At 49.0% G+C, this 25372-nt stretch overlaps 1 protein-coding gene across 1 annotated transcript; it reads left to right on the forward strand.

Moving 5' to 3' along the window:
• Window positions 1–7310: 7310 nt before the first annotated feature.
• GUSB (glucuronidase, beta) lies at window positions 7311–24969 on the forward strand. Its single transcript, XM_006859849.1, has 13 exons — window positions 7311–7520; window positions 8578–8763; window positions 8953–9134; window positions 9238–9380; window positions 10066–10253; window positions 11063–11215; window positions 11541–11719; window positions 11801–11947; window positions 13414–13498; window positions 15581–15757; window positions 18951–19086; window positions 19937–20061; window positions 24958–24969. Exons 1-13 carry the CDS (start codon window positions 7311–7313, stop codon window positions 24967–24969), a joined length of 1923 nt encoding a protein of 640 aa, XP_006859911.1.
• The last annotated feature ends 403 nt before the right edge of the window (window positions 24970–25372 follow it).

Raw genomic sequence — 25372 nt, forward strand, 5'->3', positions numbered from 1 at the left:
GAGTCGGTTCCAATGCATAGTGACCCTGTACAGTGCTTCCGAGGCTGTGAATCTTTATGGGAGCAGAAAGCCTCATCTTTCTCCCATGGAACAGCTGGTAGTTTCGAACTGCTGACCTTGCGGTTCACAGCCTGATTTGTAACCACTATGCTACCAGAGCTCCTTGGGCACTTATTAGCAGAACTCAAAGACCTTTGTAACACTTGCCCAAATGTGGTAGAAGCCATAGGTGGAAAGGCTGAAGACCAGAGAGAGCCATGCATATGGGCACTGCTGAGAAGAGGTTGCACTGATCAAAGAAATATATTTGATTTGTTTCTGATTCAGAATTGTAACCTGTTACTTCTCTAATCAGTGTGGTGGCTTTGTAGGATAAGCACCAGACTGGGAACCACAAAGTTGGCAGTTCAAGCTCACCAGTCACTTGGCAAGAGAAAGATGAGGCTTTCTACTCCTGTAAAGATTTATATTCTCGGAAACCCTATATGGAGTCACTGGAAGACTTGACAGCATTTAACAACAACATAAACGTCCCTAATCAAGCCATAATCGTGAGTACTGTTTGTGAGTACTGAATGGCCATTGCAATGAATTATTGAATCCACCAGGGAAGGCGAGAGCGCTGGAGGAAGTGCCAGAATTGGTAAAAAGATTGGCGCGTGGAGGCAAGTCTGTCCTCACAGAACTCAGCCTTGGGCTATTGATTTGGCGCTGAAGGATCAGCACTGGGCAGTGAACTACAAGGTTGGCAGTTCAAATTCACCAGCTGCTCCTTGGTCACCCTATCCAGGGTCACTATAGGTCAGAAGCAAGAACAACTGCTGTTGTGAAGTTAGGGGAAGTCCCACGCCTTCACCACATCCCTGTAAAGCTCCAGCTGAAGCAGGATTCCCTGGGATGACTCCGAACTCAGAAGCATTGGGACTGCTAGTTCCGCCCAGCCAGAGGCCCAAGGCCACATGCACATGAATGACAAGAGAGTCAAGATGTGGAGCAGGGAAGAGGAAACTGGAATGTTGTAAAATGGTTTATCTTTATCTTTGATGAGCCTATGGGTATTGACCTTTTCTCCTACCAAGCATTGTAAAAACAGACCTAAGTGTACGATAGAATAGAACATTATAGTAAACAGAGAGTGTGTAACTTTGCCTTCAGTGAAGTAGTTCTTTTGATGTGTTATGTGAAAAATGGCTGTTGGTGATCCATCTTCAGAATCAAGGGAATCTTGGGTGTAGCAAGTTGGCATGACAAAAGGGAACTCTGAGAAGAGGAAGTTTGAACTGCTAGACTCTTTAAAAATAAGAATAAACCCATCAAAGACGTAGGGGAAGTACATGGGGAGGGGATGAAACTAACTATAGATGAGAATGCTCCCTGTAGGGGCTAGTAGCAACTGGGAAAGATTGTAAACGCCAAAGTACCCAGGAAAGGGGAAATGATGGAGGGGCTATTTCCAAGTCAGGTTAATAAAACTCTTTGTCAAATGGCCACACGGGCCTGTTTGCCTGTGTTACAGGGTTGGGTGCCCGATTTTGCAAAATCGCATAATGAAAACCTCACTCTCGCTAAAATGAGTACAGATTGGATTACTTGAGCGTTTGTCAGTATAGACAACATTTCTCACATGTTACAAGGGGAACTAGGATGTATCTTAAAGAAACACCGGCTGTTTGTTTCAATCCAGTAGCCCTGTGTATAGAGTACTGGCAGTTTAGGTAAAAAACCTAAGCCCCATCTAGAATCTTTCCAGTCATGAAATTTGCATTTGAAAAGACAGGCAGACCTACTCAGAACTGCTCAGAGAGCAGATGAACATTTGAAGGAAGGACCTTCAGAAAATGAAAAACTCACTGTTTAGGTGCTTCAAATTTCCAGCAAGCTGTTTGAGGTTGGATGGAACTGGACGTTTAAGGCAGGTAGACAACCTGGTATCATTGTTTCCACCTGGGTCCTCTCAATGAGTGTGTTACAGCAGTTTTAGATCAGTGATCGAAGAAACTGAGGCCATTCAGACAGGTGAAGCAGAGTTTCAGATTCTATTAAGTCGGCTGACTCAGAGGAGCTCATTTCTCCAGATTCTGAGCCCCCGAATGGAGGGCAACAGGGGCCTATATGGGGTCAGAGTCCAGGGAGGGGCCAGACTACATACCTGTTTGAGGGCAGGGGGAAAACCGAGGGGATTGGCCCCATTTGGTGACCTGATTAGTATTTTAGCTTGCTTCCTGGGCAGGAGAGGGCAGTGAATGATTTTTACCTTTTTCTGTTCATTCCCCACTTTCATGCCCTTTGGGACCTTCTCCCCAGGGGCATCATCTATGTAAGGAATGGTATTTTGGTATTGATTTGAATTGTTGGTACCCCTTTTGATTGGTTGGTTTTAATGGCAGTTCCCATGGCCCTGTTTGCTAGTGGGAGGAGGAGGCATGGACTGATTAAGTAAATTCCAAATAAAACAGGAACCCACCCACAAGGGTTTTGAACCCTGTAAAGGTGAAGAACTACCCTCCCCATAGGTTCTGTGGGTTCCACCCACTCCAGGTTTGCACAGGGACATGGGCAACTGTCTGCATTTTTACAAGGTCTTCTACTGCTAGATTCTGGTCATCTACTTGTATGCGGCAGTCAGCAAAATTAACCTTTTCACACATCTCTCATCCTTCCGCAGCCAGGAAGTAGTTTAGGGCTGATCTATTTTGATAGATGGCATTTAGTATCTGGGTCTGGTGACATGCAAGAAGGGTTAGGGCCACCCCAGTTCCATTGGTTATAGATTCAGTTACCTAGGAGGAGAGTGCCCTCGCTTTTACAGCAACTATAGAAGAGTAACATGGTTACTGTTTGGCCCACCTTGGTGGTGTGGGTGTATAGATTACACAGATTTCTCCTTTTCCCACACCCCAAAGTCTAATTACAATGAATCCCATGGCAGACATCCTCATGCTTCGCCTGTGCGTAGATCAGCCAGCTCCCAGTTTTTGGCTGAAGCAGGGCGGGTTGGTAGGGTCAGTTTCAGCTTCTCATGGAAACGAGGCTCTCTTCAGCCTGCTGTGGTCAATCCAGGTGGGGACTCCTCCTACCTTGGCTGCTGGGCTTGGGATAATTTCTTGTTCCAGCCCTCAGTAATCTTTGCAGATGCTTCTGAATGCCTTCTGGAAAGAAAAAGCAAATCAGATACATTTATTATACTCTGAGCTAAATAGGCCCAAATGTTTTTCATCCCATTGAAAGGACTAACGTCTTATGAGAGTCCCATTGTGTCCAAGTTGAGTCTGGCTAACTTGACAGCTGACAGGGTGACTACAAGGACTTCCCAGGGTCCAGTCCACTTTTTTCTAACTGGTTTTCAGGTCTGTCTCTCCATGTTCTGAGCAGAATATGATCTCCAGACTGGAAGGGATCAGGTTACCTGTAGGGAAGGAAGCAGACCTGGGAAGAGCAATTTTACAAATAATACAAAGTGTGTGATGGAGGTGTTGTGCATACCATTGCACCTTTAAACTTTAGCTTTGGTCAGGTAGGGGGTTGACGGAAGCTGCCTGGGAAGGTTTACTGTATACAACTTTATAAGGGTCACTTTAAGCCCACTTCTGGGAATTACCTGAATTCGAAACAGGGCTAAGGCAACACCTGGTCCCAATAGAGATAAATTTCCTGACAGTTTTGTCATTTGTTTCTCTCTAGAGTATGGTTCATTTTCTCGAACCTCCACGTTGAATGAAATCTCCATTTCATCTGTAGGTATTTGCTGCTCTATTGTCACTTTGGACCCTCTGGAAGTGCAAACTTGGACGTACTGTCCTTCAAAAGGATTTTCACTGTTTCTGAAGCTCTGAGTTCTGGTGGGGGAAAGCCTATCCAACCAGAAAAGGTGTCTACAAAAACAGAACCAGTGAAGCAGTGATCCCAGAGATGATGATGTAGAGAGATGGAACAGCTGGGGACTCTGGACCCAGAGAGGGAGAGGGCCTGGGTGCTGATGACCGGAGGGGGGATGGGGAGTGGTTCAGGCTTGTAGGATTACCCTTTCGTTGGTTGAAACAATATATGATAGGATGAATGTAAAAAAAAAAAAACCCAGCAAATATTTAATTCCCCAGCTTAGAGCAGCTGCATGAAATCAACCTGTTAATTTCCTGGGGGTTGTTTACCTTGGTATTGGTACAGGACAAACTGTCTTGGGATTGTTCTTGAGGCAGGTTAACGGTCAGAGCTAACCTCTTGAGTGATTTTTTGGAAAATTTCTTGTTCTAGTGCCAGGGCCAAATGAAGCAAGTCGGGGCCTCTCTCCTGTTAGTGGGTCATTTCATGGATTCAGTTAAGAAGAGCAGGGGCTACTTTTCACAGCATCAGAACCATTCTATTAAAAAGCCATTTACTTTTTAGCTTTTAACATCTCAGAACCAGAACAATTCCACTGTCAACTACTTTTCATCCTTTAACCCCTCTCTCCAATCCTTCTGCCTCAGTTCTACTCAAGCCCTCTGGGTACACATCCAGTTTTTCTTGCCAACATTTCTAATGCCCTCGTCAGTGCAATCAGTTCAGCTTTTTGAGCTGAGATCCCCGGCAGGAGGGCTATTGCCTCTACCCGGTCTTGTAAGATTACTATACACGTCCTGCTATCCGAGTTCCTTTTTCCATGTAACTGCTTCTGTTCATGAATAATGTCTAGTCCACCAGATACAGTTAAACAGGTCAGGTTGACTGGAAGATACTTGGTCAATGATTTCTCTATAATCATGGTTCAACCCTCCAATTGCCACATCAGGGGAGGATGGCAGGTTTAGTTGCCCTATAAGTCACAGGGTAATATTTGGATTGCCCAGTAAAATAACCTGGTTTTGCCTAACCGTCCTGTTGTGAGCCACAGGCTTCCCTTCTTTAGCAGCAGGGAGACGGCTTGATGGGGATGGGGCCAAGCTGGTCAGAATGAATTTCTCGGCCTCTTTTCTGAGAGGATATTGGTTTCTGTGGATGGTCAGTTTCCAGGCTTCAATCAGACCTCCACGGGGGATGCTTGTTGGCTCTCCCCAGAGTTCCATAAGTCCACACGGGGGTTTTACCTGATTGTCGATCTCCTCAGGCCAATGTGACTGGTTTCCTGAGTCTGCATCAGTAATCGCCAGGCATGTTCATGAGGGAACTCCATCTGCAGACTATTGGTTTCAGAAAGCTGTTTGAACATGCAACTGTGGAAGCAGGTCCTGGCCCAGTAAGGGGACCAGTCGGTTATTTTCTCTTCCCCAATGAAGCAGTCCAGGGATTTCAGGAAGAACTGGTCCTCAGACTTACCTGAGATCTCAGTCACCATCACTGTCCCCATTATTATTTTCCTCTGAGGTCCTAGGGGTGGCAGAGGTTGATGCCATATCATGCTAATCCCCTTACCCCCTGACAACGTTAATCTTCTGCAGACAATAAAACTTGTTCAACCATCTGTTGAGTTTCATGGCTTTTTCTACCAGATCCTCCCCTGAGATTTTGGCATTTATTTTGTCCAGTGTCCAAGTTTTTGCATGAGCACATCGGTCCTTGCTTAAGGCCCTCGTTCCTTTCCCGGGTCCTTCCTGGGTCTCACTGGCTTACCTCTAGTGGTCTTTTAGGAGGACAGTTACTGCCTGAAATTTCTCGTGCTCTTGGCTGTTAAACACTTCAAAGGTGATGTCCACCAGTTGGGATGGATTCATGCCAATTACCCTGTCAAATTTCTTCCATTTCTTTCTACCCATCACTTTTTGTGACCCATCATCCTAATTGGGCAGATATTCAAGCTCTGTTAACAATACTCCTGACCAGCGATGAAAAAGGCTAGTCCGAGATAAGGCATGAGACGAAACAGCACACATCCAGGATGAAAAAAACAAAACCTGAACAGGACCCTGGTTGGTTTTTCAAAAGGAGATCACCAAGACTTTCTTTAGAGGAGCCTCTTAGTGGATGCGAACCTCCAACGTAACAGCTGAAGAAAAAAATGCTTCGTACTTCGCACTACTCAGAGGCTGTGAAGTACGATATACTTACTTGTACTATCCTGCTTTTGTTATTCTTGTTAAGTGCCGTTGCGTCGATTCCGACCCATAGCAATCCTGTATAGGGTTTCCAAGAAGCAACTGGTGAGCTTGAGCCACCGACTTTGAAGATCCTCATCTTTCTCCCACAGAACAGCTGGTAGTTTCCAACTGACCTTGAGGCTCGTGGTCCGATTCCTAACCACTAGGCTACCAGAGCTCCTAATACACCAGAGATTCTTGTTGTTAAGTGCCGTGGTGTTGATTCCGACCTATAACGACTCTGTATAGGGTTTCCGAGGAGCATCTGGTGAGCTTGAACCACCAACCTTGCAGTTCAAACCACTTTGCAGACTGGCGCATTAACCCACAATGCCACACCAGGACTCCGCCACACACCAGGGACTCCCTAAATCGTATCCGAATGGTTCCTGTCTCTCTCAACTCTGATAGGGGGTCGTGGTGAAGGGGGTGGGGTGGGACCCTGTGGGCATGTCTCCATCCACCTGACCCTTAAGTGGTGACTACTTAAGTGTCTGTAAGTGCTTTGCTCCTAGGGGTCCCATTTTCAGTATCAGGGGACAGCATCGGACGGTGCTTTGCTGAACAAGAAACGCTTGGTGGTTAGACGAAGCCATGCAATCCAGTCCAGGTTGCTGCCCCTCTGTTGGGATGGCATCCCTTAATCTTAGCTGGAGCTTCACACTGCTGCCCGCAGGCATGAACGACTGGAAATGTTGCAGAACAGCTTCCGTAGAAACGCCGTTTTTACCATGGGGGCTTTACGCGGGGTCCACGTTGTCCGCCGGCCCAGCTAGAACGCTCTGCCCTCGGTTTGGCAGTGCCTGCGCCGGCGGGTCTGGCTGGCACGGTGCCTCTTGCCTGTCGGTGCCTTTCCCGCGGGGCTGACTGAGCCACCACCTTCAGTGTGGCGGAGCCGGGCCCTCCAGGCTGTGTTTCCGGCATTCTATCTAAGAAACACTGTTAGATATAGTGCCGGAAAATGAGCCCCTCAGGTTGGAAGGCACTCAAAATACTCAAGCGTGGCAACAGTACTGAGGTAGGCCCAGGATCGGGCAGTGTTTCGATATAGAGTATAGGGTCGTTAGGAGTCGGTGCCAACTCGATGGTACCGAACAACAATCTAAGATTGGCAATCACCCACAACCAAAATGGCGAGTCACGCCTCAGGCCAGGCCACGTGACCGGTTCTTCGGGGCCACGTGACCTCCTTTCCCTTTGAAATTCCCCGCCCGCCTCCCAGCGGCGCAGAGCCGGGTGGGGGAGTTGCAGCTTGCAGACATGGTCCGGATGCTGGCGTTGGTAGTGGCCGTGCTCGGGCCAGTGCTCTGGGGCCGCGGCCTGGCGCTGCAGGGCGGCATGCTGTACCCCAGGGAGAGTCCGTCGCGGGAGCGCAAGGAGCTCGGCGGCCTTTGGAGCTTCCGAGCGGACTTCTCGGACAACCGGCGCCGGGGCTTTGAGCAGCAGTGGTACCAGCGGCCGCTGCGGGAGGTCCGGCCTTGACAGTTAGGCCGAAGGGTCCCACGGGGAGGGAGGCTGGTGGGGGCAGGACACCGTCGGGGAACATACGTCCGGACCTTCATTCCGGCTGTCTAGTTGGGGAGCACCCGGGTCCTGCAGCTGAAAGCCACGTGGTGGAAGTGGGGCGCCCGGCACCTCCAATCTCTTTCCTCTGTGCTTACGGGCACATGGCCAGGTGGACAGCTGGCCAGGAACAGAAGAGGAGATAAGGTGGCCAGATCTCTGACAGGATACATGTGCGGTGGGATGTACATACCTTGGACCAAGCTCTGTCCTGGCAGGAAGAGTCTGGGTGCCAAATCAAGGGACTCCACACCCAGCTAGCCAACTCTCTCTTTCTGACCTGGGTTGGGTCCTAGCAGACAAGTGGGGTGGAGGGAGGTCTATGAGACCCTCTGGCAGAGGACTCTAGCAGCCAGTCTAACCAAACCAGCCCACCAACCAATCCCTTGCGGGGAAGTTCGTTCCCATTCCTAACAACCCTACAGGTTTTCAAGGCCGTAGTCTTTATGAAGCAGTTGTTCTTAAGTACCGTGGAGTCACTTCCAACTCATGGTGACCCTGCACAGGGTTTCCGAGGCTGTAAATCTTTACAGGAGCAGAAAGCCTCATCTTTCTCCCAAGGAACTGCTGGTAGTTTGATACTGCTGACCCTGAGGTTCGCAGCCCGATTCATAACCACTATGCTACCAGAGCTTTTATGAAGCAGACTGCCTCGTTTTTGTCTCAGAGTGCCTGGTAGGTTCGAACTGTTGCTGTTCAGTTCACAGTCGGGTGCTTAACCATGATACCGGCTAGGTCCTCTTTTCCCTGGTCCTCTTTTCAGCTAGGGTCACTGGTGTTACTCTGCTCACAGTTTCCTTGTCAGACGGCCATGGTGGGATCAGCTGACTCTTAGTCAGCATCTCTCTCTACAGGACTGCCCAATTCAGCCTTCTAGTTTCATGCATCGCTGGTGAAGGATTTGGACAGCCAGGAACTCTCTCGGCTGTCGTGGGTCAGGCCTTGACTCTGGCTCTTCTTCCAGTTGGGCCCCACCCTGGACATGCCCGTCCCCTCCAGCTTCAATGATGTGACCCAGGACGGGAAGCTGCGTGGCTTCATCGGCTGGGTATGGTACGAACGGGAGGCAGTCCTGCCCCAGCGATGGACCCAAGACCTGGGCACAAGAGTGGTTCTGAGGATTGGCAGTGCCCACTACTATGCCATTGTGGTCAGTGTCGTGGGCAGCAGACATGGCAGGGGGCAAGCATGGCATTGCCTTTGGGGGGTGTGGCTCCCAGCCTTCAGCTGACATGGTGCTTCCTGGTACTCGGGGGACACATTCCTGTCTCTGGGTGTAGGGAGAGACTGAGAATGCATGGCTTCCTCCTCATGCCCTGTGCCTCCCTTCCGTGTACAGTGGGTGAACGGGGTCCACATAGCAGAGCACGAGGGAGGCCACCTTCCCTTCGAAGTTGACATCAGCAAGCTGGTGCAGGGTGGGCCCTTGGGGTCATGCCGAATCACCATCGCTGTGAACAACACACTCACTCCCAATACCTTACCCCCCGGCACCATCCTCTACAAGACAGACTCTTCCAAGTGAGCAGCGTCCTCCCCACCTCCCCTTCCCTGCCTAGTGGTCCTCCCCATAGGTTGAAGGACCCAGGTTAGGCACAACTTGGCTGTTGTCCTCCCACACCAGGTACCCCAATGGTTACTTTGTGCAGAATACGAGGTTTGACTTCTTCAACTATGCGGGGCTGCACCGGCCCGTGCTCCTCTATACCACACCCACCACCTACATCGATGACATCACCGTCATCACCGGGACAGAACAAGAATGCGGTGAGAGCTCCTGGCTGGGGCTGCTCTTGGCCAGGCTGGGAAAGGCTCCCCCAGGAGAAAGTCTGTGTTAAATGCACTGTACAGTTGGCACCTACTCGTGGTGACCCCACGTACAACAAAGTGAAACGCTGCTGCCCCGTTGGCACCATGATTGCCCGAGTCCTTTGTTGAGAGCAGTCCCATCCCAGCCTAGGTGACTCATCTTCCAGCACTTTCTCTGACAAGGTTCTTTTGGATGATTTCCAGAAGTACAATGCCAGACCTTTCTTCCTAAGCTTAGTTTGGAAGCTCTATTGAAATCTGTCCACCGCGAGTGACCCTGCTGGTAATTGAAAAACCAGTGGTATCATATAGCAACTTGCAAGTCTCCGCAGTACAATCTACTGACAGACTTGTGGTAGTCCATCCATCTAAGATTTGAAAATCCAGTCTTGAATGGGCAGGAGCTTCAGAAATATCCCATCTAGCCTGTCCTTGTTTGAGGAGACACGGGCCCCCTGAGAACTGTATTTGTTTTTTGTTTTTTTTTTGCCTATAGTCATATACCTCAGGCTGAGAATCCCGTGTCCCTTCCCCACTTTGCTTCTGCGGCTGAATGTCCCCATCTAGAGATGCTGTGCTGTAGCCTGGTGTTCTATAGGGACTTGAACAAATGACGGTGGGTCTGGGCCTCTGTCTCTTGCAGGAGTGGTGAATTACCAGATTTCTGTCCAGGGCAGCCAACACTTCGAGCTGGAAACGCGCCTTCTAGATGCGGAAGGCCAAGTTGTGGCCCATGGCGAGGGGGCCCAGGGCCAGCTGCGGGTGCCCAACGCCCACCTCTGGTGGCCATACCTGATGCACAGCTATCCTGCCTACCTGTACTCGCTGGAGGTAATGGTGGTTAAGACTCTGGCTAAGGGCAAAAGGGACTGTTGAATGCCAGGCCTCCAGACAGATGGGCAGGCAGATCCTCTGAGCTTCCCATACAATTAGATTCTTTTTTTAAAAATTGCAGTGAAACTACAGAACATTTAACAACTCAACAGTTTCTACAAGTGCAGTTTAGTGCCCTGATATTGATCATGCTCTTCATGTTGTGCAACCGTCTTCACTGTCCTTTTCCAAATTGTTTTGTCACCATGAACACAAACTTGGAGCAAAAGCCCATTTCTCTTCTTTCTTTTCCCCTATTACTGGTCACTGTTAATAATCTTGGGTATCTGTACAAGGGGGCTTCAAACAGTTTGTGGAAAAACTCCCATGATCTTGTAATTCCAGTTTTAAGTCCATGAACCTTTTGAAGCCCCCTCATATATTTGCTCATTTCCTTTAAGGGAGAGCACTCAATATTTGTTCTTTTGCAACTGACTTGTGTGACGTTTTCCGGGTTTACCCATGTTGTGGCATGCTCTCAGGACTTCATTTCTGTATGGCTCCACAGTATCCCAATTTTGTTTCATCTATTGATAGACATTTCAGTTGTTTGTGTATTCAATTTGATACGTGACTGCCTGAGTTTTTTCAACCCTGGATGAGGGGCCCCCAGTTATAACAGGAGGATCCCAGGGGCAGTGACAGAACGAGCTCCCCGTTGCCTCTGCTTTCTGTGTGTGTCAGTCTTACAGCCCCGGAGGGAGGCTGCTGGGGCTCGGAGCACCGCACCGCAGGTGCCTCATAGTCACTGGCGCTCTGGCTCGTAGGTGCGGCTGACCGCCCAGACTACGGCTGGGCCTGTGCCTGACTTCTACACCCTACCTGTGGGGATTCGCACGGTGGCTGTCACAGATCACCAGTTCCTCATCAATGGAAAGCCGTTCTATTTCCATGGGGTCAACAAGCACGAGGATGCTGATGTGAGTGGGGGCCCTGTGGACACCTTAGTCACCTCCCTGTGCCTCTGGAACAGGTGAGGGCAGTCTGAGCAGACCAACAGGCTGCCCCAAATCTCTCTCTGGTGGGGCCTGTACTGGGCCTCAATATAGAAAGAAAGCAGGCTGCTAGTATAGTGGGTTAAGCATTGTTAGAAGTTCAAGGCCAACAGCCACTACTTGGGGAAAAGATGAGACTCTGCTCCCTTCAAGATTGAGTCTTGGAATCGATGCCAAACCCGTGGGTTAGTGGGTGGGGTGCTTCTCCAGGAGGGTGGGGACATCAGGGACCTGGTCCCACTGCTCCTAGGTCCGAGGAAAGGGCTTTGACTGGCCGCTCCTGATGAAGGACTTCAACCTTCTGCATTGGCTCGGTGCCAACTCCTTCCGTACCAGCCACTACCCCTACGCGGAGGAGGTGATGCAACTCTGTGACCGCTATGGCATTGTGATCATCGATGAGAGCCCTGGTGTGGGCATTATGCTGCCGTGAGTGTCCTTGACAGTGCCCACCCACCCAGCCCACCTGGCGGGCAGTGACACACACTCCCTTCTTATCCCTCCCTACAGTGAGAACTTCAGCAACATGTCTCTGGCCCACCACCTGGAGGTGATGGAGGAGCTGGTGCGTAGGGACAAGAACCACCCTGCCGTGGTGATGTGGTCTGTGGCCAATGAGCCAGCTTCCTCCCTGAAGCCCGCCAACTACTACTTTAAGTGAGTGTCTTGCCTGTAACACCTGAGGGGTCAGCTGAGGTCGGCCCTGAGGTGGCGTATGTTGTAGCCGTACAACAGACAGTGTCCCTGTTCAGACTTGGAGAGTTCAAGTTTCAAATCTCAGCCAATTCAAACTGTGGTTTTGAATCCAGCGACACCTCACATGTCCTTCTTTCACCCGAAGTGAGAACCTGGAGTCTCGGGATGGGGCTGGGGGCCGCAGACAGCACGCTCAGTTTCTAACTGGAAGGCTGGGACCTCAGGTCACCCCTGAAGGTGCGTCAAGAGAGACGTTTGCCACACGTCCTTAATTGTAAGGTGGAGAGAGGGGCACGTTTTATGAGGAGGATGGAAAGGCGCAACAGGTGATGGGTAGAGTGGGCTAGCTCAGCCAATAGGCATTCTGTGAGCTTGGCACCCGAGGGTCAGGGAGAGCTGTTCTGACACATAGGAACCACAGAAGTACATGGTGGGGAGAGGGCAAATGGACAAACAGCCTTGACGACAGAGGAGAGGAAACCAGGCTCCAACAGCAAATGAGGACTGACTGGTCCTCGCCGTGTCCAAGCCGTCTGTCGTCTCCATTTCCTGTTATTTGGTGTATTCTTCATTCTCAGCATAAGTGCCAAGCTGTCCTTGAGTCTTCCAATTCAAAAGTCTCATGGAACCCGTGCTTCCCTGTCACCATTCCCACGACACTTGTCATTCTCATTTGTAACATTGATCTCTGTGTGTGTCTTCCACTGCTGCTTCATGAAGCTGTGGCCAGCAGCAGATGGTGGTGGTGGTCACTTCCTAGTCATGGCGCCCCTAATTACAGAACGAGAGGGCTACCTGGGCCTGCATGCACCATCTTCACGGCTGTTGCTACACTTGGTCCCTGGTTGTGGCTGCTGCATATTTTGAGAGCCTTTCAGTGCTGGGAGTTCATCTTCCAGCACTCTATCACAGAATGTTCTGTTGTGATTCAGAGAGTTGTCACGGCTGGTTCTGGGAAGTAGATTACCGAATCTTCCTTCCTAGTCTTGTCTTAGCAGGTTGTTGTTGTTGAGTTGGTTCTGACTCATAGTGACCCTGTATAGGGTTTCCGAGGAGCGGCTGGGGAGTTTGAACCACTGACTACTTATTGCTAAATGAATGAATTTCCAGTCCTAATCCATACTCTGTCCAATCCTATTTTTAAGAGCTAGTTGAAGGATCCAGAATGTACTTTTTGTCAGCTTCCAGCCTACAGGCCTCTGTTCATGTGCCCTAAGTGAGGGCCAGGAGTTGAAGGACCAGGAGCTGAGATGAGAGGCACATGTTGGCTATTGGACCCACTCCTCAAAGTAGGGAGACCACAGTGGTCTTGGCATAGGTGTTTTGAGTGATGGTCTTGGATGGAATATGACTGGATATGGGTGTCCAAGTGCCCTTCCCAGGCTGATGGACCTCTGTCCCTTGTGTCTTCTGCCTTCCACGGACAGGACGCTGATTGCCCACACCAAGGCCTTGGACCCCACCCGACCCGTGACCTATGTGACCAACTCCAACTTTGATGTCGACTTGGGGGTGAGCCTGGACCCTCCTTTTGCTGCTCTTGTTCCTCACATGCTTGTCTTCCAGGCCTGCTCTAACACTTGCTAAAATGAGCTGCGGGAAAGAACCAGGGACAGACCGCTAACTACTCATCTATTTCCTACACAGTCTGGCTTTGAGTTGAAAGAGGGCGTGGGGAGAGCTCACCAGTTCTCTGTTTGGGCTCAGCTTTTTATGCACCTTGATTTTAATAAGCTTGTGAAATCGCAGAGGTTTGAGTATGTGGGCTGGTCCCATGTTTTCCGCTTAAACTTGGCTGATCGTCAGAACCTTCGAGATCTTGGGATTCCAATTTCATAAGTGAAGGCTTGTAGCTGAGTTTCTCATAACTGAAACACCACAGGCGGTAGTTTCACTGAACGGAAGTGTATTTTCTCACAGTTTAGGGGCTGGAAGTCCAGAGTCTGGGTGCAGGCTCTAGGGGAAGGTCCTCACCTCCTCCTAATTCCTCCGTTCCTTGGCGACCTTCGAGTAGCATCTGTCTCTGATTCCCCATCTGTTTGTCTTTGCTTATCTCTGTATCTGCTCATGTACTAGGTTATATGAGGTGGGGAGGCATGGCCTTATTAGCATACCAAACAAGTTAGGATTCCAGCATTTTGGGGGATACAATTCAGTCCAGAACACCTTAGGGGAAGAGGGAGCTCCACGTCCAAGCAAATTCGCTGCCCCAGCCCTGCTGTTCCTTCGGAACCTGGTGGCTTCCTCGCCTCTCCGAGTCCCGGGCTTGTGGCCTGCACACACATCCACTGTTCCTGCATGTAAAACACCATGTGGAGTTACACTGAGGCTGTAAAACACAGGAGCTAGAAAGCTCTCCTTCGCTAGAGACCCACAGGGTAGGCACCAAGAGGGAGGTGAGAAACCAGCTGGAGAGTGGGTGCAAAAACAGTGTCACCAACAGATGCAAAGCCAAAGGTGTCCCTGCCAGTCAGTCTGGCCCTTTTAACATGCTTGGAGGAAGACTGGCCACTGGTTTCCCCTGGCAGTTTCTCAAGAACAAAAAGAAACCCTAAACCAAACCTGTTGCTGTAGAGCCAATTCTGACTCACAGTGACCCCAGGCGGTACAGAATAGAACTGCATCAGGCACCAAAGGGGCCTGCCCAGTCTCAGAGTCTGAGGCCCTTCCTCTTGTCCTACAGTCCGTCCTTCCTGTGGATGGGGAGACCTCTGTGGGCCACACCTGGCCTGATTGCAGAAAGCCTCCAGGCTCATCTGGTTGAATCTGGAGTCCATTTCTAAATATGTCCACATCATTTCTAAATATGTCCACTCCCCAGATTTCTCTGGTACCTGCTGTTTTCCGTTAGTTTTTAGCAGCCCTGGTGCTGCTGTAGAATAAGCACTGGACTGCTAACCACAAGGCCCACAGTTCAAACCAGCAGCCATCCCAGGGAGAAAGATGAGGCTTCCTGCTTATGTAAAGATTTACAACCTCCAAAACCCTATTCATAGTTGCTAAGAGTCAGAATTGACTTGATGGCAGGGAGTTCAGTGGGTCTGGAGAAGGGGGTTCCAGTCTCTTGGGAAAGACCACAGCCATCCACACGTGGCCTTTGGAGATGAAGGTTTTTACTGGAAGTGTGTTTGGGTGACTCTCAAGACCAGACAAGTGGAAGAGCCTTTTGCGGCTCAGTCCTGCACTGTGGTGTTTGAGCCTCTCCAGCCTGCCTTGCTCCATCCTACCCGATTCCCCCTGGAGGAGACCCCCTCTGATCACAGTGGGATCTGCAGTAGGGTCATGCCCATTAGGGTGAATGGACCACTTCTATGTGGAGAAGAGCTGCTGGGAGCATTTCTCCAGGCCCAGGTGAGGGCTGAGGAGCAAAGTCCAGCGGGAACAGGGCCTCTAGTCTTGTACCAAGCACTGCCCAGTGCCAGCAGCCTGCCCAGGGCCTTAGCCCAGGATCAGAGGCCTGCTCGATTTAAGACATTTCTTAATAGATCTCCCACATGGGACAGGATGACCTCAAGGTCTCAGTCATTTTCTGCATCCTCTCTTGCTGTGGCTACTGTGTCCCGTTGGTGACCTGGTGTCCCCGCTCTGTCCTAGGCCCAGTATGTGGATGTGATCTGCGTCAACAGTTACTACTCTTGGTACCATGACTTTGGGCATTTGGAAGTGATTCCGATGCAGCTAGCCACCCAGTTTGAGAACTGGCACAGAACCTTCCAGAAGCCCATTATCCAGAGCGAGTATGGAGCAGATAGCATTGCTGGGTTCCACCAGGTGAGTGCTGTAGAACTTTCTGCCGGGTTCTTCCCCGTCTCAGACAGTCGTGTATGTCACATATGTGCCCCAGGGAAGAATGTGCCTGCTTAGCCACCACACTCTGCCCATGTCCTTGGTGTTGGGCTCTGCGGCAGGAGCCAGCCTCCCACAGCAGCCCAGGTAGTCTCCCTACCAAACCCAGACCTTGGGAGCCCCACCAGTGGCCTCAGAGACCCTTGCTCGCTGGCCTTTCCCAGGCTCCAAGCTCCTTCCCGGTCTCCACAGTGCACCCGGCTTCTTGGCTTTTGCCCAAGTTTCTCCGCCTGGGATGACCAGGTCAGCACCATAGTCACCAACGCCAACTAACATGCCGGTGTCGAGTTCAGGTTTCAGCTCCAGCGTCCGCTCTCGGGGAGTTATAGCATCTGTGATTGTTCTCAGTGTGCACGACAGCTAGCTACATCTCACTCCTCGACCAGACCAGCCAGGGCTCCATGAGGGAATGCGTCGTTCTGTTACTCATAAGGAGCCCTGGTGCTGCTGCAGTGGGTTAAGAGTTGGCCGCTACCCAAAAGGTCAGGGGTTCAAACCCACTAGCTACAGTTTACTCCCGTAAAGATTTATACTGTCAGAAACCCTAAGGAACGGTTGTAGTTTGTCCTATAGGGTCACTGTGAATTGGAACAGACTCAGTGGCAGTGGGTTTGGGAAAGGTTGCTGTCTTGGTACTCTTATTGCAGATCCAACAGAAATATCTCAGGGGTGTGGCTTTAACTAACAGGCGTTTATTCCCTCGCCGTCTCAGAGGTTAGACGTCCACGTTCAGCGTGCCGGCTCTAGGGGAAGACTAGCTTTTTGTTGGGTTTGGAGGCCCAGCATTCCTTGGAGTCGTCCGTGTGTCTTAGGCATCAGTCTTCCTCTGGATCTAGGAGCTGTGGTCACAGTGCAGCGACCCCAGGTGCAACGGACACAGTCCACTCCCAGCTCTTCTTGGTGGTACTAGGCTCTTCTCAGCAATGCTTGCTTTGATCTCTTCTGTATCTCAGAAGCAACTGACTCAAGACACAACCTAATCCTGTAGATTGCATCTGCCCTCACTAATAGCTTGTAGTTATGTACCGTTGAGTCAGTTCCTGCTTACAGCGACCCCGTATAGGGTTTCCAAGAGTGCCTGGTGGGTTTGAATTGCTGGCCTTGTGGTTTCCAGTCCACTGCTGGTTGTACGGCGCCACACCAGAGCTCCGTGAACATCATAGAACACATAGGAGAATTACATCAGATCAGGGCTGGTCACTTCACAGGGGCGATTACAGTCCTATTACGTCACATCATGGTAAGCATCATTACATCGTAACTGCTCACGCACTGAGAATCCCGGCCCAGCCAAGTTGACACAAAACCTTCATTTCACAGTTACCCTAAGTCAGAGTCAACGGATACTCACTAGTCATCCCTGAGCGCCTTGCTGTCTTTTTTTCACCATTGTTACCGCTTGTGATGGGTGCCTATCACGCATTCACTCTGCAGTGACCCCACGTGGCAGCTTCTAGGCAGATGGCCAGGCCTTTTCTCCCAGAGCTGAGTCAGTTGGAGTCACCTACTGGTCAGAGCTGAGCGCTCTAACAGTTGCGCTACTGGGGTTCCTTTCTGTCACGTTGTTGTTAAGTGCCGTCAAGTCAGTTCGACCCATAGCGACCCTGTACAGACACTAAACAGTTATTTGCTGACAGGACAAAGGTGCTAAACAGATACTTACCCGAACTAGCTCCAGATGAATTGCAGTTCAATCTGAGTCACTTCTCCAGTGATGTCCTGGTAGACACTTGATGCTTATTGTATGTAGTTCATGGTACACAGGTGGGTGGTGGTGGTGGTAGTGTGCCGTCGAGTCGGTTCTGACTCATAGTGACCCTATAGGGTTCCTGATTCTGGACATCTTTATAGGAGTAGAAAGCCTCATCTTTCTCCTGTGGAACAGTAGGTAGTTTTGAACTGCTGGCTGTGAGATTAGCAGCCTGACTTGTAACTACTACGCTGTCAGAGCTCCTTAGGTGGTGGTTATGTGCTGTGGAGTCGGTTCTGACTCAGCAACCCTGCATAGGGTTTCTGAGGCTGTAAATCTTTATGGGAGCAGAAAGCCTTATCTTACCTAAGTTTTGAACTGCAGACGGTGAGATTAACAGCCAGACTTGAAACCACGCTACCAGAGCTCCTTGGGTAGAAGTGGAAAAAGATGACAAAACAAATAACATGATGTTTACAAACAACAGTTAATGAGTTGTTGCTGTTAAGTGCCATTTAGTCGATTCCAACCCATAGCGACCCTGAACAGGGTTTCCAAGGCTGGAAATCTTTACAAGGAGCATAACACCTCATCTTCTCCCACAGAGCAGCTGGTAGTTTCGGATTGCTGACCTTGTGGTTCGCAGCCCGATTTGTAACCACTCCACTACCAGAGCTCCTTGGTTACTGAGTAAGGTCTGATAAAAAGCTCTTTTCTCCCCCAAGGTGGCCCGACAGTCCCACGGCCCACCATGAACTCAGGTTGCGTCATCACTGTGGAGCTTTATGGCTGTGCTGCCAGGGCTCCTTCCTCATGCTTCCTTGTGAAGTGGGCAAAGGTTTACAGAGCATCTCATCCATTTTCCACTCAACCATCCGTATGCCATCTTGCTTCTTTCTACTCACCGATTTCAGTCCCCTCCATGTACCATCACTTTACCTACTCCCTCCGTTTTCATTCCTCAACCTTTCCTAACCCTTCCTGCCTTCGGAACTTTGTCCTGTGTAAACGCTGGCCCTTTGATCTCAAATGGCGGATTTTTATCTTATCCTTTAAAGACTGAAAAGTGCACTACTGGGGTGAGTTCAGTTCCATACTGAAGGGACTGAGGGCCACAGCCTCAGGGAGGTCCACCAGTAATCCTGGCCTTTTTTCTCCCACTCTATCCAGGACTCTCTAATGGGATCCCTTAGCTGGAAGTGATAGCTGGGCACCATCTAGTTCTGATCTCAGGGTCCTGACATTGGTGTTGACGTGGCTCATTAGCCTGCTTCCAAGTGGTATCACTTTCTTCTTTCCCCCAGACAGGAGCGACCTGTCACCAAAGTACAGTGTTGATCATGGTCTTTGTGGACTGCATTAGACTGTTTGACCTTAGGGGCGGAGTCTGGTTTTCCATAATCTCTCTCTCTCCACCTTGGATTCCAGGACCCACCCCTGATGTTCAGTGAAGAATACCATCGAAGTCTGCTGGAGCAGTATCATTTGGTTTTTGATCAGAAACGCCAAGAGTACGTGGTTGGCGAGCTGATTTGGAACTTTGCTGACTTTATGACCGATCAGGGTGAGTGGCAGCGTGGCTGCTGGGGAAGGACTGTTATAAGATTTTTCCAGGTTGGCCTTTTGACTCAGGTGTTTGGGGATAAGAACACTGGAAGCCAGAGGGGCACAGATCGATGGTCTCTGTCAATGTAGGCTGCACTGAGAAGTCTCTAGACAAAGTGAGCAGAGTATTTCCAATTGTAAAGCAACCATTCACATGCTTACCAAGGCACTTTATAGTGAAACACCCACCCACCCACCCCCACCGGAATGGGAGAATCTCCTATCTTGAGGCCAAAGTAGCTATCTTGGCCATTTCCCAGAAGGCTGAGGAAAACCTAACAATCTGTGGGTGGCATAAACAGATGAAACCTCAGTTACTAACTGGAAGGCTGCAAGTTCAAACCCACTCAGAGGCACCTTGGGAGAAAGGTTTCTGAAAAAACCCCTGGAACACAGTTTGGACTCACGTGGGGTTGCCATGAGTCTGAATTCACTGCAGGATCACTAGGCTTTTTTTTAATGAGTAAAACCTGGATCTTGAATTATGCTATTTATTGGTGGGATTCACTCATAATTCCACAAAAACTGTACTATGGAATTTAACAGTGATGCCCCAAATCAAACTCATTGCCATCTCGTCGATTCCAAGTGGTCGTTACCGTGTGGGACAGAATAGAACTGCGCCCTGTGCTTTATGAGGCTGTAAATCTGTACAGGAGGAGATGGCCTCATGTTTCTTCTCCCTCGGAGCCACTGGTGGGTTCAAACCGCTGACCTTTGAAGTTGCCATTTCAGAGACTGCTTCAGATTAGCCCCCTTACCTGTTGGCTTGGCTGCCACCCGCTGAAATGCCTTTTTCTTGCTTGCAGCACCCTTGAGAGTGATGGGAAACAAAAAGGGGATTTTTACCCGCCAGAGACAGCCAAAAGCTGCAGCGTTTGTTTTGCGAGAGAGATACTGGAAGATCGCCAATGAAAGTGGGCATTCTCTTCCAGTGGGGGTGCCACAATGTGTGGGGAAAAGCCTGTTTACTTTGTAAACCAAGGACTACTTCTGTGCACATGCCCGCACCCACAAGTGCCTTCGGTCAGGGCGTTCTCCCCGGGGAAGGCATACATAGCCATACCTCCGGGATGTAGGTGGCAGGGGTGGGGGCTGTGTGGTCATCGGCTAGAAGGGAAAGTGAGAAGTGAAAATAAAGATGTTTCCAGTTTCAAAAGTTGGCTTTAAAGTGAGTCCAGCACATCGAATGTTCTACATGACACAGTGCTGCCAGAGAACCAGGGGCTGATTCAGGGCCACGCGGTTCACTGGAGTTAATGATGGCACCGCGGGTGCAGTGCCAGTACCACCCATGCTCACTCACTGAACCAAGAGAGGAAGACAGTCACACAGCCTCCTTCCCCCTCCAGTCCTGACGGGCTCTCAGAAGGGCACTGTGTGGGCATAATTACTAAGGTTTGTAAGCAACACATGTATGCATGGGAGTTCCTGGGTGGTGCCAAAAATGGTTAAATGCTCAGCTGTTCACTAAGAGGGGGGTGGTTTGAATCCACCCAGAAGTACCTTGGAAGAATGGTCTGGCAATCTACTTCCCCGAAAATAATCAGCCATGGAAAACCCCAGGGAGCACAGGTATACTCAAGGGGTTCGGCCTGATTGGGAACTGACACTATTGGTTTGGCAAAGGGAGATGTTGGGGATTCAGGCAGCCGGTTCTTCTAGGACACGGTCCTGCTCCAGCATCTGGTCTTGATGAAAATTCCAAGAGAGAGCAACAAAGCCCAGGGACTCCCCTGACCCTGAGGCAGCCCATGTCACACGGGTTACGACTATTGGTAGTTGCTCCATGCTGTCATCTCTGTGGAGCCTCTAGCTCCCCACGCCCCGAGAAGGCCTTTCTTCTTCTTTTGCCATAAGGGGAGAAAGAGGCTAAGGGTCAGCGTCATCAGTCCTGGCGGAAAGAGAAATGCTTTGGGAAAACACCCCTTTTTGTCTCCAAATGGAACACCACGAGCCAACAAAAGTCTAGATACAGAACTCAAGTCCCTTCTTAGTACGTGTTAGCTCTCCTTTCCACCCAGTGTCAGAGAGGGCAGAGAACCTGTTGTCTCATTTCACCCGGCGTCTTCAGTCCCACCCACTGCCGTGAAGCTGATTCTGACTCATGGCCATCCTATGTGGAGACCGAGACAGCCCCATCTTTTGCTCATGGAGCAGCTGGTGGAATTGAACTGCTGACCTTGTGGTTAGCTGTCAGTCCAATGCCTAACCCACAGCACCATCAGGGCTCCTATAGACTGCTTTTAAAAATGAGTGTGTACAGCAGGTTCAAGAGAGAAGTTTCTTGTGTCAGCACTGAACTTTTAAGTTACTTGAAGGAATCAGATTTCATGTTCAGGTTCAATGTAAAAAAATCTACAGGACTTTATAGTTAATAAACAGTTTAGAAATTAAATTGAACAGGTACATCTGAATATGTTATAAATTAGCAAATGGCCTGATGTGGTGCTGTAGATAAGCACTGGGCTGCTAATTACAAGGTTGGTGGTTCAAACCCACCAGCCACTTCTTGTAAACCCTATACATGGTTGCAATGAGTCAGAATCGACTTGACGACACTTAACACAAGTTTGTAGCAGAACAATAAAGTATGGCAAAGCCGTATTGCAAATGGATTCATTTGTTGTGCACATGATCCCTTTTTAGAAGACTGACAGAACATAAAAATGACTGCGCAGGACCCGGAAGTGCTTTGACCTGTTGTCCACAGTGTCATCATGAGTCCGACCAACTAGACGGCACCTAACACTGACAGCAATGTAGTAAAGTGAAGCTAAAGTAACACTATGAACTGCAAAGTGGACAAACTTTGCTTATGAACACATTCAAGATGCTTACAGGGAGCCAGGTGGCAGTGGTTAAGTGCTTGGCTGCTAACCAAAAAGCCAGGGGTTTGAATTCAGCAACCTCCGAGGTACAGCAGTCTGCTTCTGTAAAGATGGCAGCCTTAGAAACCCGATGGGGCAGTTCTCGGTTCTGCAGGGTTACTGTCAGTCTTGAACCCACTTGACTGCTCTCTCAGGTGCCGTCGAGTCGGTGGGTTTTGGTCTTGACACCCTAGCAGAACTAGGCAGTTAATGCTTTTGAGTCAAGCCCACAAGAATTTAAGAGTTACCTCCGTCCGCCTGTAGAATAAGGCGCTCTGGTAGCATAGTGGTTATGAATTGGGCCGTGAAGCGCAATGTCAGCAGTTCGAAACTACCAGCTGTTCCGTGGGAGAAAGATGAGGCTTTCTGCTCCCGTAAGGTTCACAGCCTCGGAAACCCTATACAGGGTCACTATGAGTTGGGACCGACTCCACGGCACATAACCACCACCACTTGTAGAATGACGTCTCCACATCAGTGCAATACCGTTTCTTTTCTGAAGAAAGATGGCAGCACAACTTCCACAGGTAACGTCTACATTTATTTTTATACCAAAAAAGTTATGTGCAACAAATAAACATTCTTACATATTTACATTTGTTTTTATTTACCAGTTAACAAAGCGGTGTCCTAAATCTCCGATAAAGAATATTCCTATCTCTATTAAAGGGGAAATCTGCCCAGTGAACTCCATTTTCAATGAATACTTACTCTGGAGCTGAAAGCACGAGTAATAAATAGATATTGTTGACGGAACATACTATACAGATCCCAAACCTAAGATTTAGGTCATGCTCAATATAACCATCTTATAGGAATGAAACACTTTACCATCTCTGGGCCAGTTTGTCTAAAACTCAAGCAGCCAAGAGCCCCGGCCCGCACACCTTGTGTTTTCCTGAAGGGTATGTCTCACAATTGGGGAATCATAGGGCTGCCTAAAATGCCTAAATTGGAATACTTTACCAATGCTTATGTGTTGGGACAAAATGCAAGAGGCTAAGGGTTGCTTGTTCGATGTGGCTCCCCCAGATGACAACAGGGGTGGGGGAGTTTGGGGGGGCGGTGTTCTCTGTTGGCATTTGTCTAATACTGATTTTCCAAAACCACATTTCAGGACAGCATTCACTGATTCAAGCAATAGTACGGGTCTAAGTTGTGAGGTCATTGCTGGGGAAAACGTTGCGCTGTATGAGTGAAAACCAATCAAACGAAAGCTAACAAATTGCTTTAATTTCACTGTGCTCTGGGTCCTATGTCCTATCTAGCAGTCCCAAAGATCCCTGGTACCAGATGACAGATTTTTTGTGTGTGTCTCTCTGTATGAGAATAGTCAATGCATTCAACAATCTTTCAAAGCAATGGCTCTACAGAGGAGATAACATAGGCATATCAAGTTGAGTGTAATTCCCGGCATGCAGTGAGGTAAACCTGAGTTACGGCACCAGAGGTTTGCGCTTCCAGAACAGCAACTAGCTGCAATGAGACACCACCCAGAATCCTCTGGACCACTGATTCGCTACAACTTACCACGGACCCACAACTTCTCATTTCTTCAAATGTCATTTAGCGTTGACTGTCCAGTATTAATCACTTCGAAAATGAAGCGAGGACTTCCTGCTGAACACAAAATGTCCCCCTCATCCTTCAGAGCTGGCAACTGGCGATGTCACAGTGTTGAACTGTTTGGTCTAGAAGAGTCTTATCACCCCTCTCAAATTATATAACCTGGCAATGACCTCTGCCCACCCTTCCTGGGGTGGTAGCATAGAAGGTATTGAGAGGGAGCCTGAACATCTTCCAGGGCAAAAACAAAAAACAAAAAGCTTCGCACCCCACTGCTGGGATTTCAGGCAGCATGTGCTCATTGCCCAGTGAGAAGAAAGAAGAGTAATTCTACTGGGTTGTAGGAATGTGGCAAAAACAATTCTTGTACAGCTGTAAATAGTGGTGTTCGCCCCATGGCCTAGGAAGGCAAAGGAAAAAACCAGAAGGGTCTGGCTGAATGAACATTCTTCCGTTTTCTCATGTTAAAAAAAGCTGAAGATATTTGTGAGAATGGAACATTGAGACAAGCTTTAACTCTACTTTGTGGATTGGAACCAAGTAAGATGACAGACCATTTGAAACTGGGACACAAGGAACTTCTTTAGTGTTGTCACAACCGTCTTAACCGTCGGACCATTTCCACAGACTGTGGGAACAGGAAGTGCTGTTATAAGCTGATCTCTTGGTACAGCTCTCAGGGTGAAGGACTTGTGTCTCCATAAACACCAGGCATTCAACCAATGCTTCCTAGAGTTCTTTATCTAGTTTAGAACACAAGAACAACGCATACATAATAAAGCAGGCATTGAAATATTCACATTCATGGGAAACATACGCTTTGATGAAGTCTATGAAGCCATGTTTTGGAAATTGGTGACCAGTTCATGATGATTCAGATTTTGCACTACCTTAGGCCAGAAGACTACACGGCATCGATGAAGACGGTTGGAAAACTACTCAACAGGGGCTGACTCGACAGTTTCTTTTACAGGGTCTGTCCCCTCCCTTCAAAAAGAAGGCAAATAAAGCACTTTAAAGTTACTGGTCCAATGAACTACTACTATTATTATTTAACATAATGACTAATCAAATTGGAAGCAGAAACCATTCCTGCTACGTCTCCATCTAATGGAATAAAATGATCTGACAGAACCTTTTCCTAAAGAAGGCAAGTTTCTTATTTCAAGTCGAGAAGAGAAGGAAGGAAGGAGACTTCTGCCCAAGTTCAACACACAAAGTATTTGGTTTGAAAATTTAAGACAGAAGGCACTTTTAACATTTTGATACAAGATGTTAACCACAGACACATCCTGTCACCATTTCATGTGGCTCCATTCAGACCACTTTGTAAAAGTCCCTCCTGCACCTGTGTAGTTCTAGAGACCAGTGTGACGTTACTGTCTCACCTGTAGTACTTCCGGTAACACACTGAACTGTGTGCCAGCCCTGAAGTGTACAAATCTAGTGTCTGATTCTAAACCAGTTCAATTACTAGACATCTTAGAAGTTGGTGCAGAATGAAACAATGGGGAGGGGGGCGCGGAGACTCTCTCCCCCCCCCCCCAAACAAAACAAAAAGACCAACAACTATGGATCTACCAAATGGAGCAATTTTACTCTGGAGCGATTGGGCGTATCCTGGTTACGCAAACTTTTAATACTGTCTGGCTGTTTGACTGGCACCAATATTACGGAAATAGATCTACATGAGAATTCGATTGCTGTAAATGAGACTTGATCTAAAAACATTGTATTTATATTTCCAGCTTTTCTCCAAAGAAATCTACCCATTTTTGTTAACCAGTTGTGTACTTGAGGCCAGAGACT

The sequence above is a fragment of the Chrysochloris asiatica genome, unplaced genomic scaffold (genome assembly GCF_000296735.1).
Source record: "Chrysochloris asiatica unplaced genomic scaffold, ChrAsi1.0 scaffold00034, whole genome shotgun sequence".
Classification (NCBI taxonomy): Eukaryota; Metazoa; Chordata; class Mammalia; order Afrosoricida; family Chrysochloridae; genus Chrysochloris; species Chrysochloris asiatica.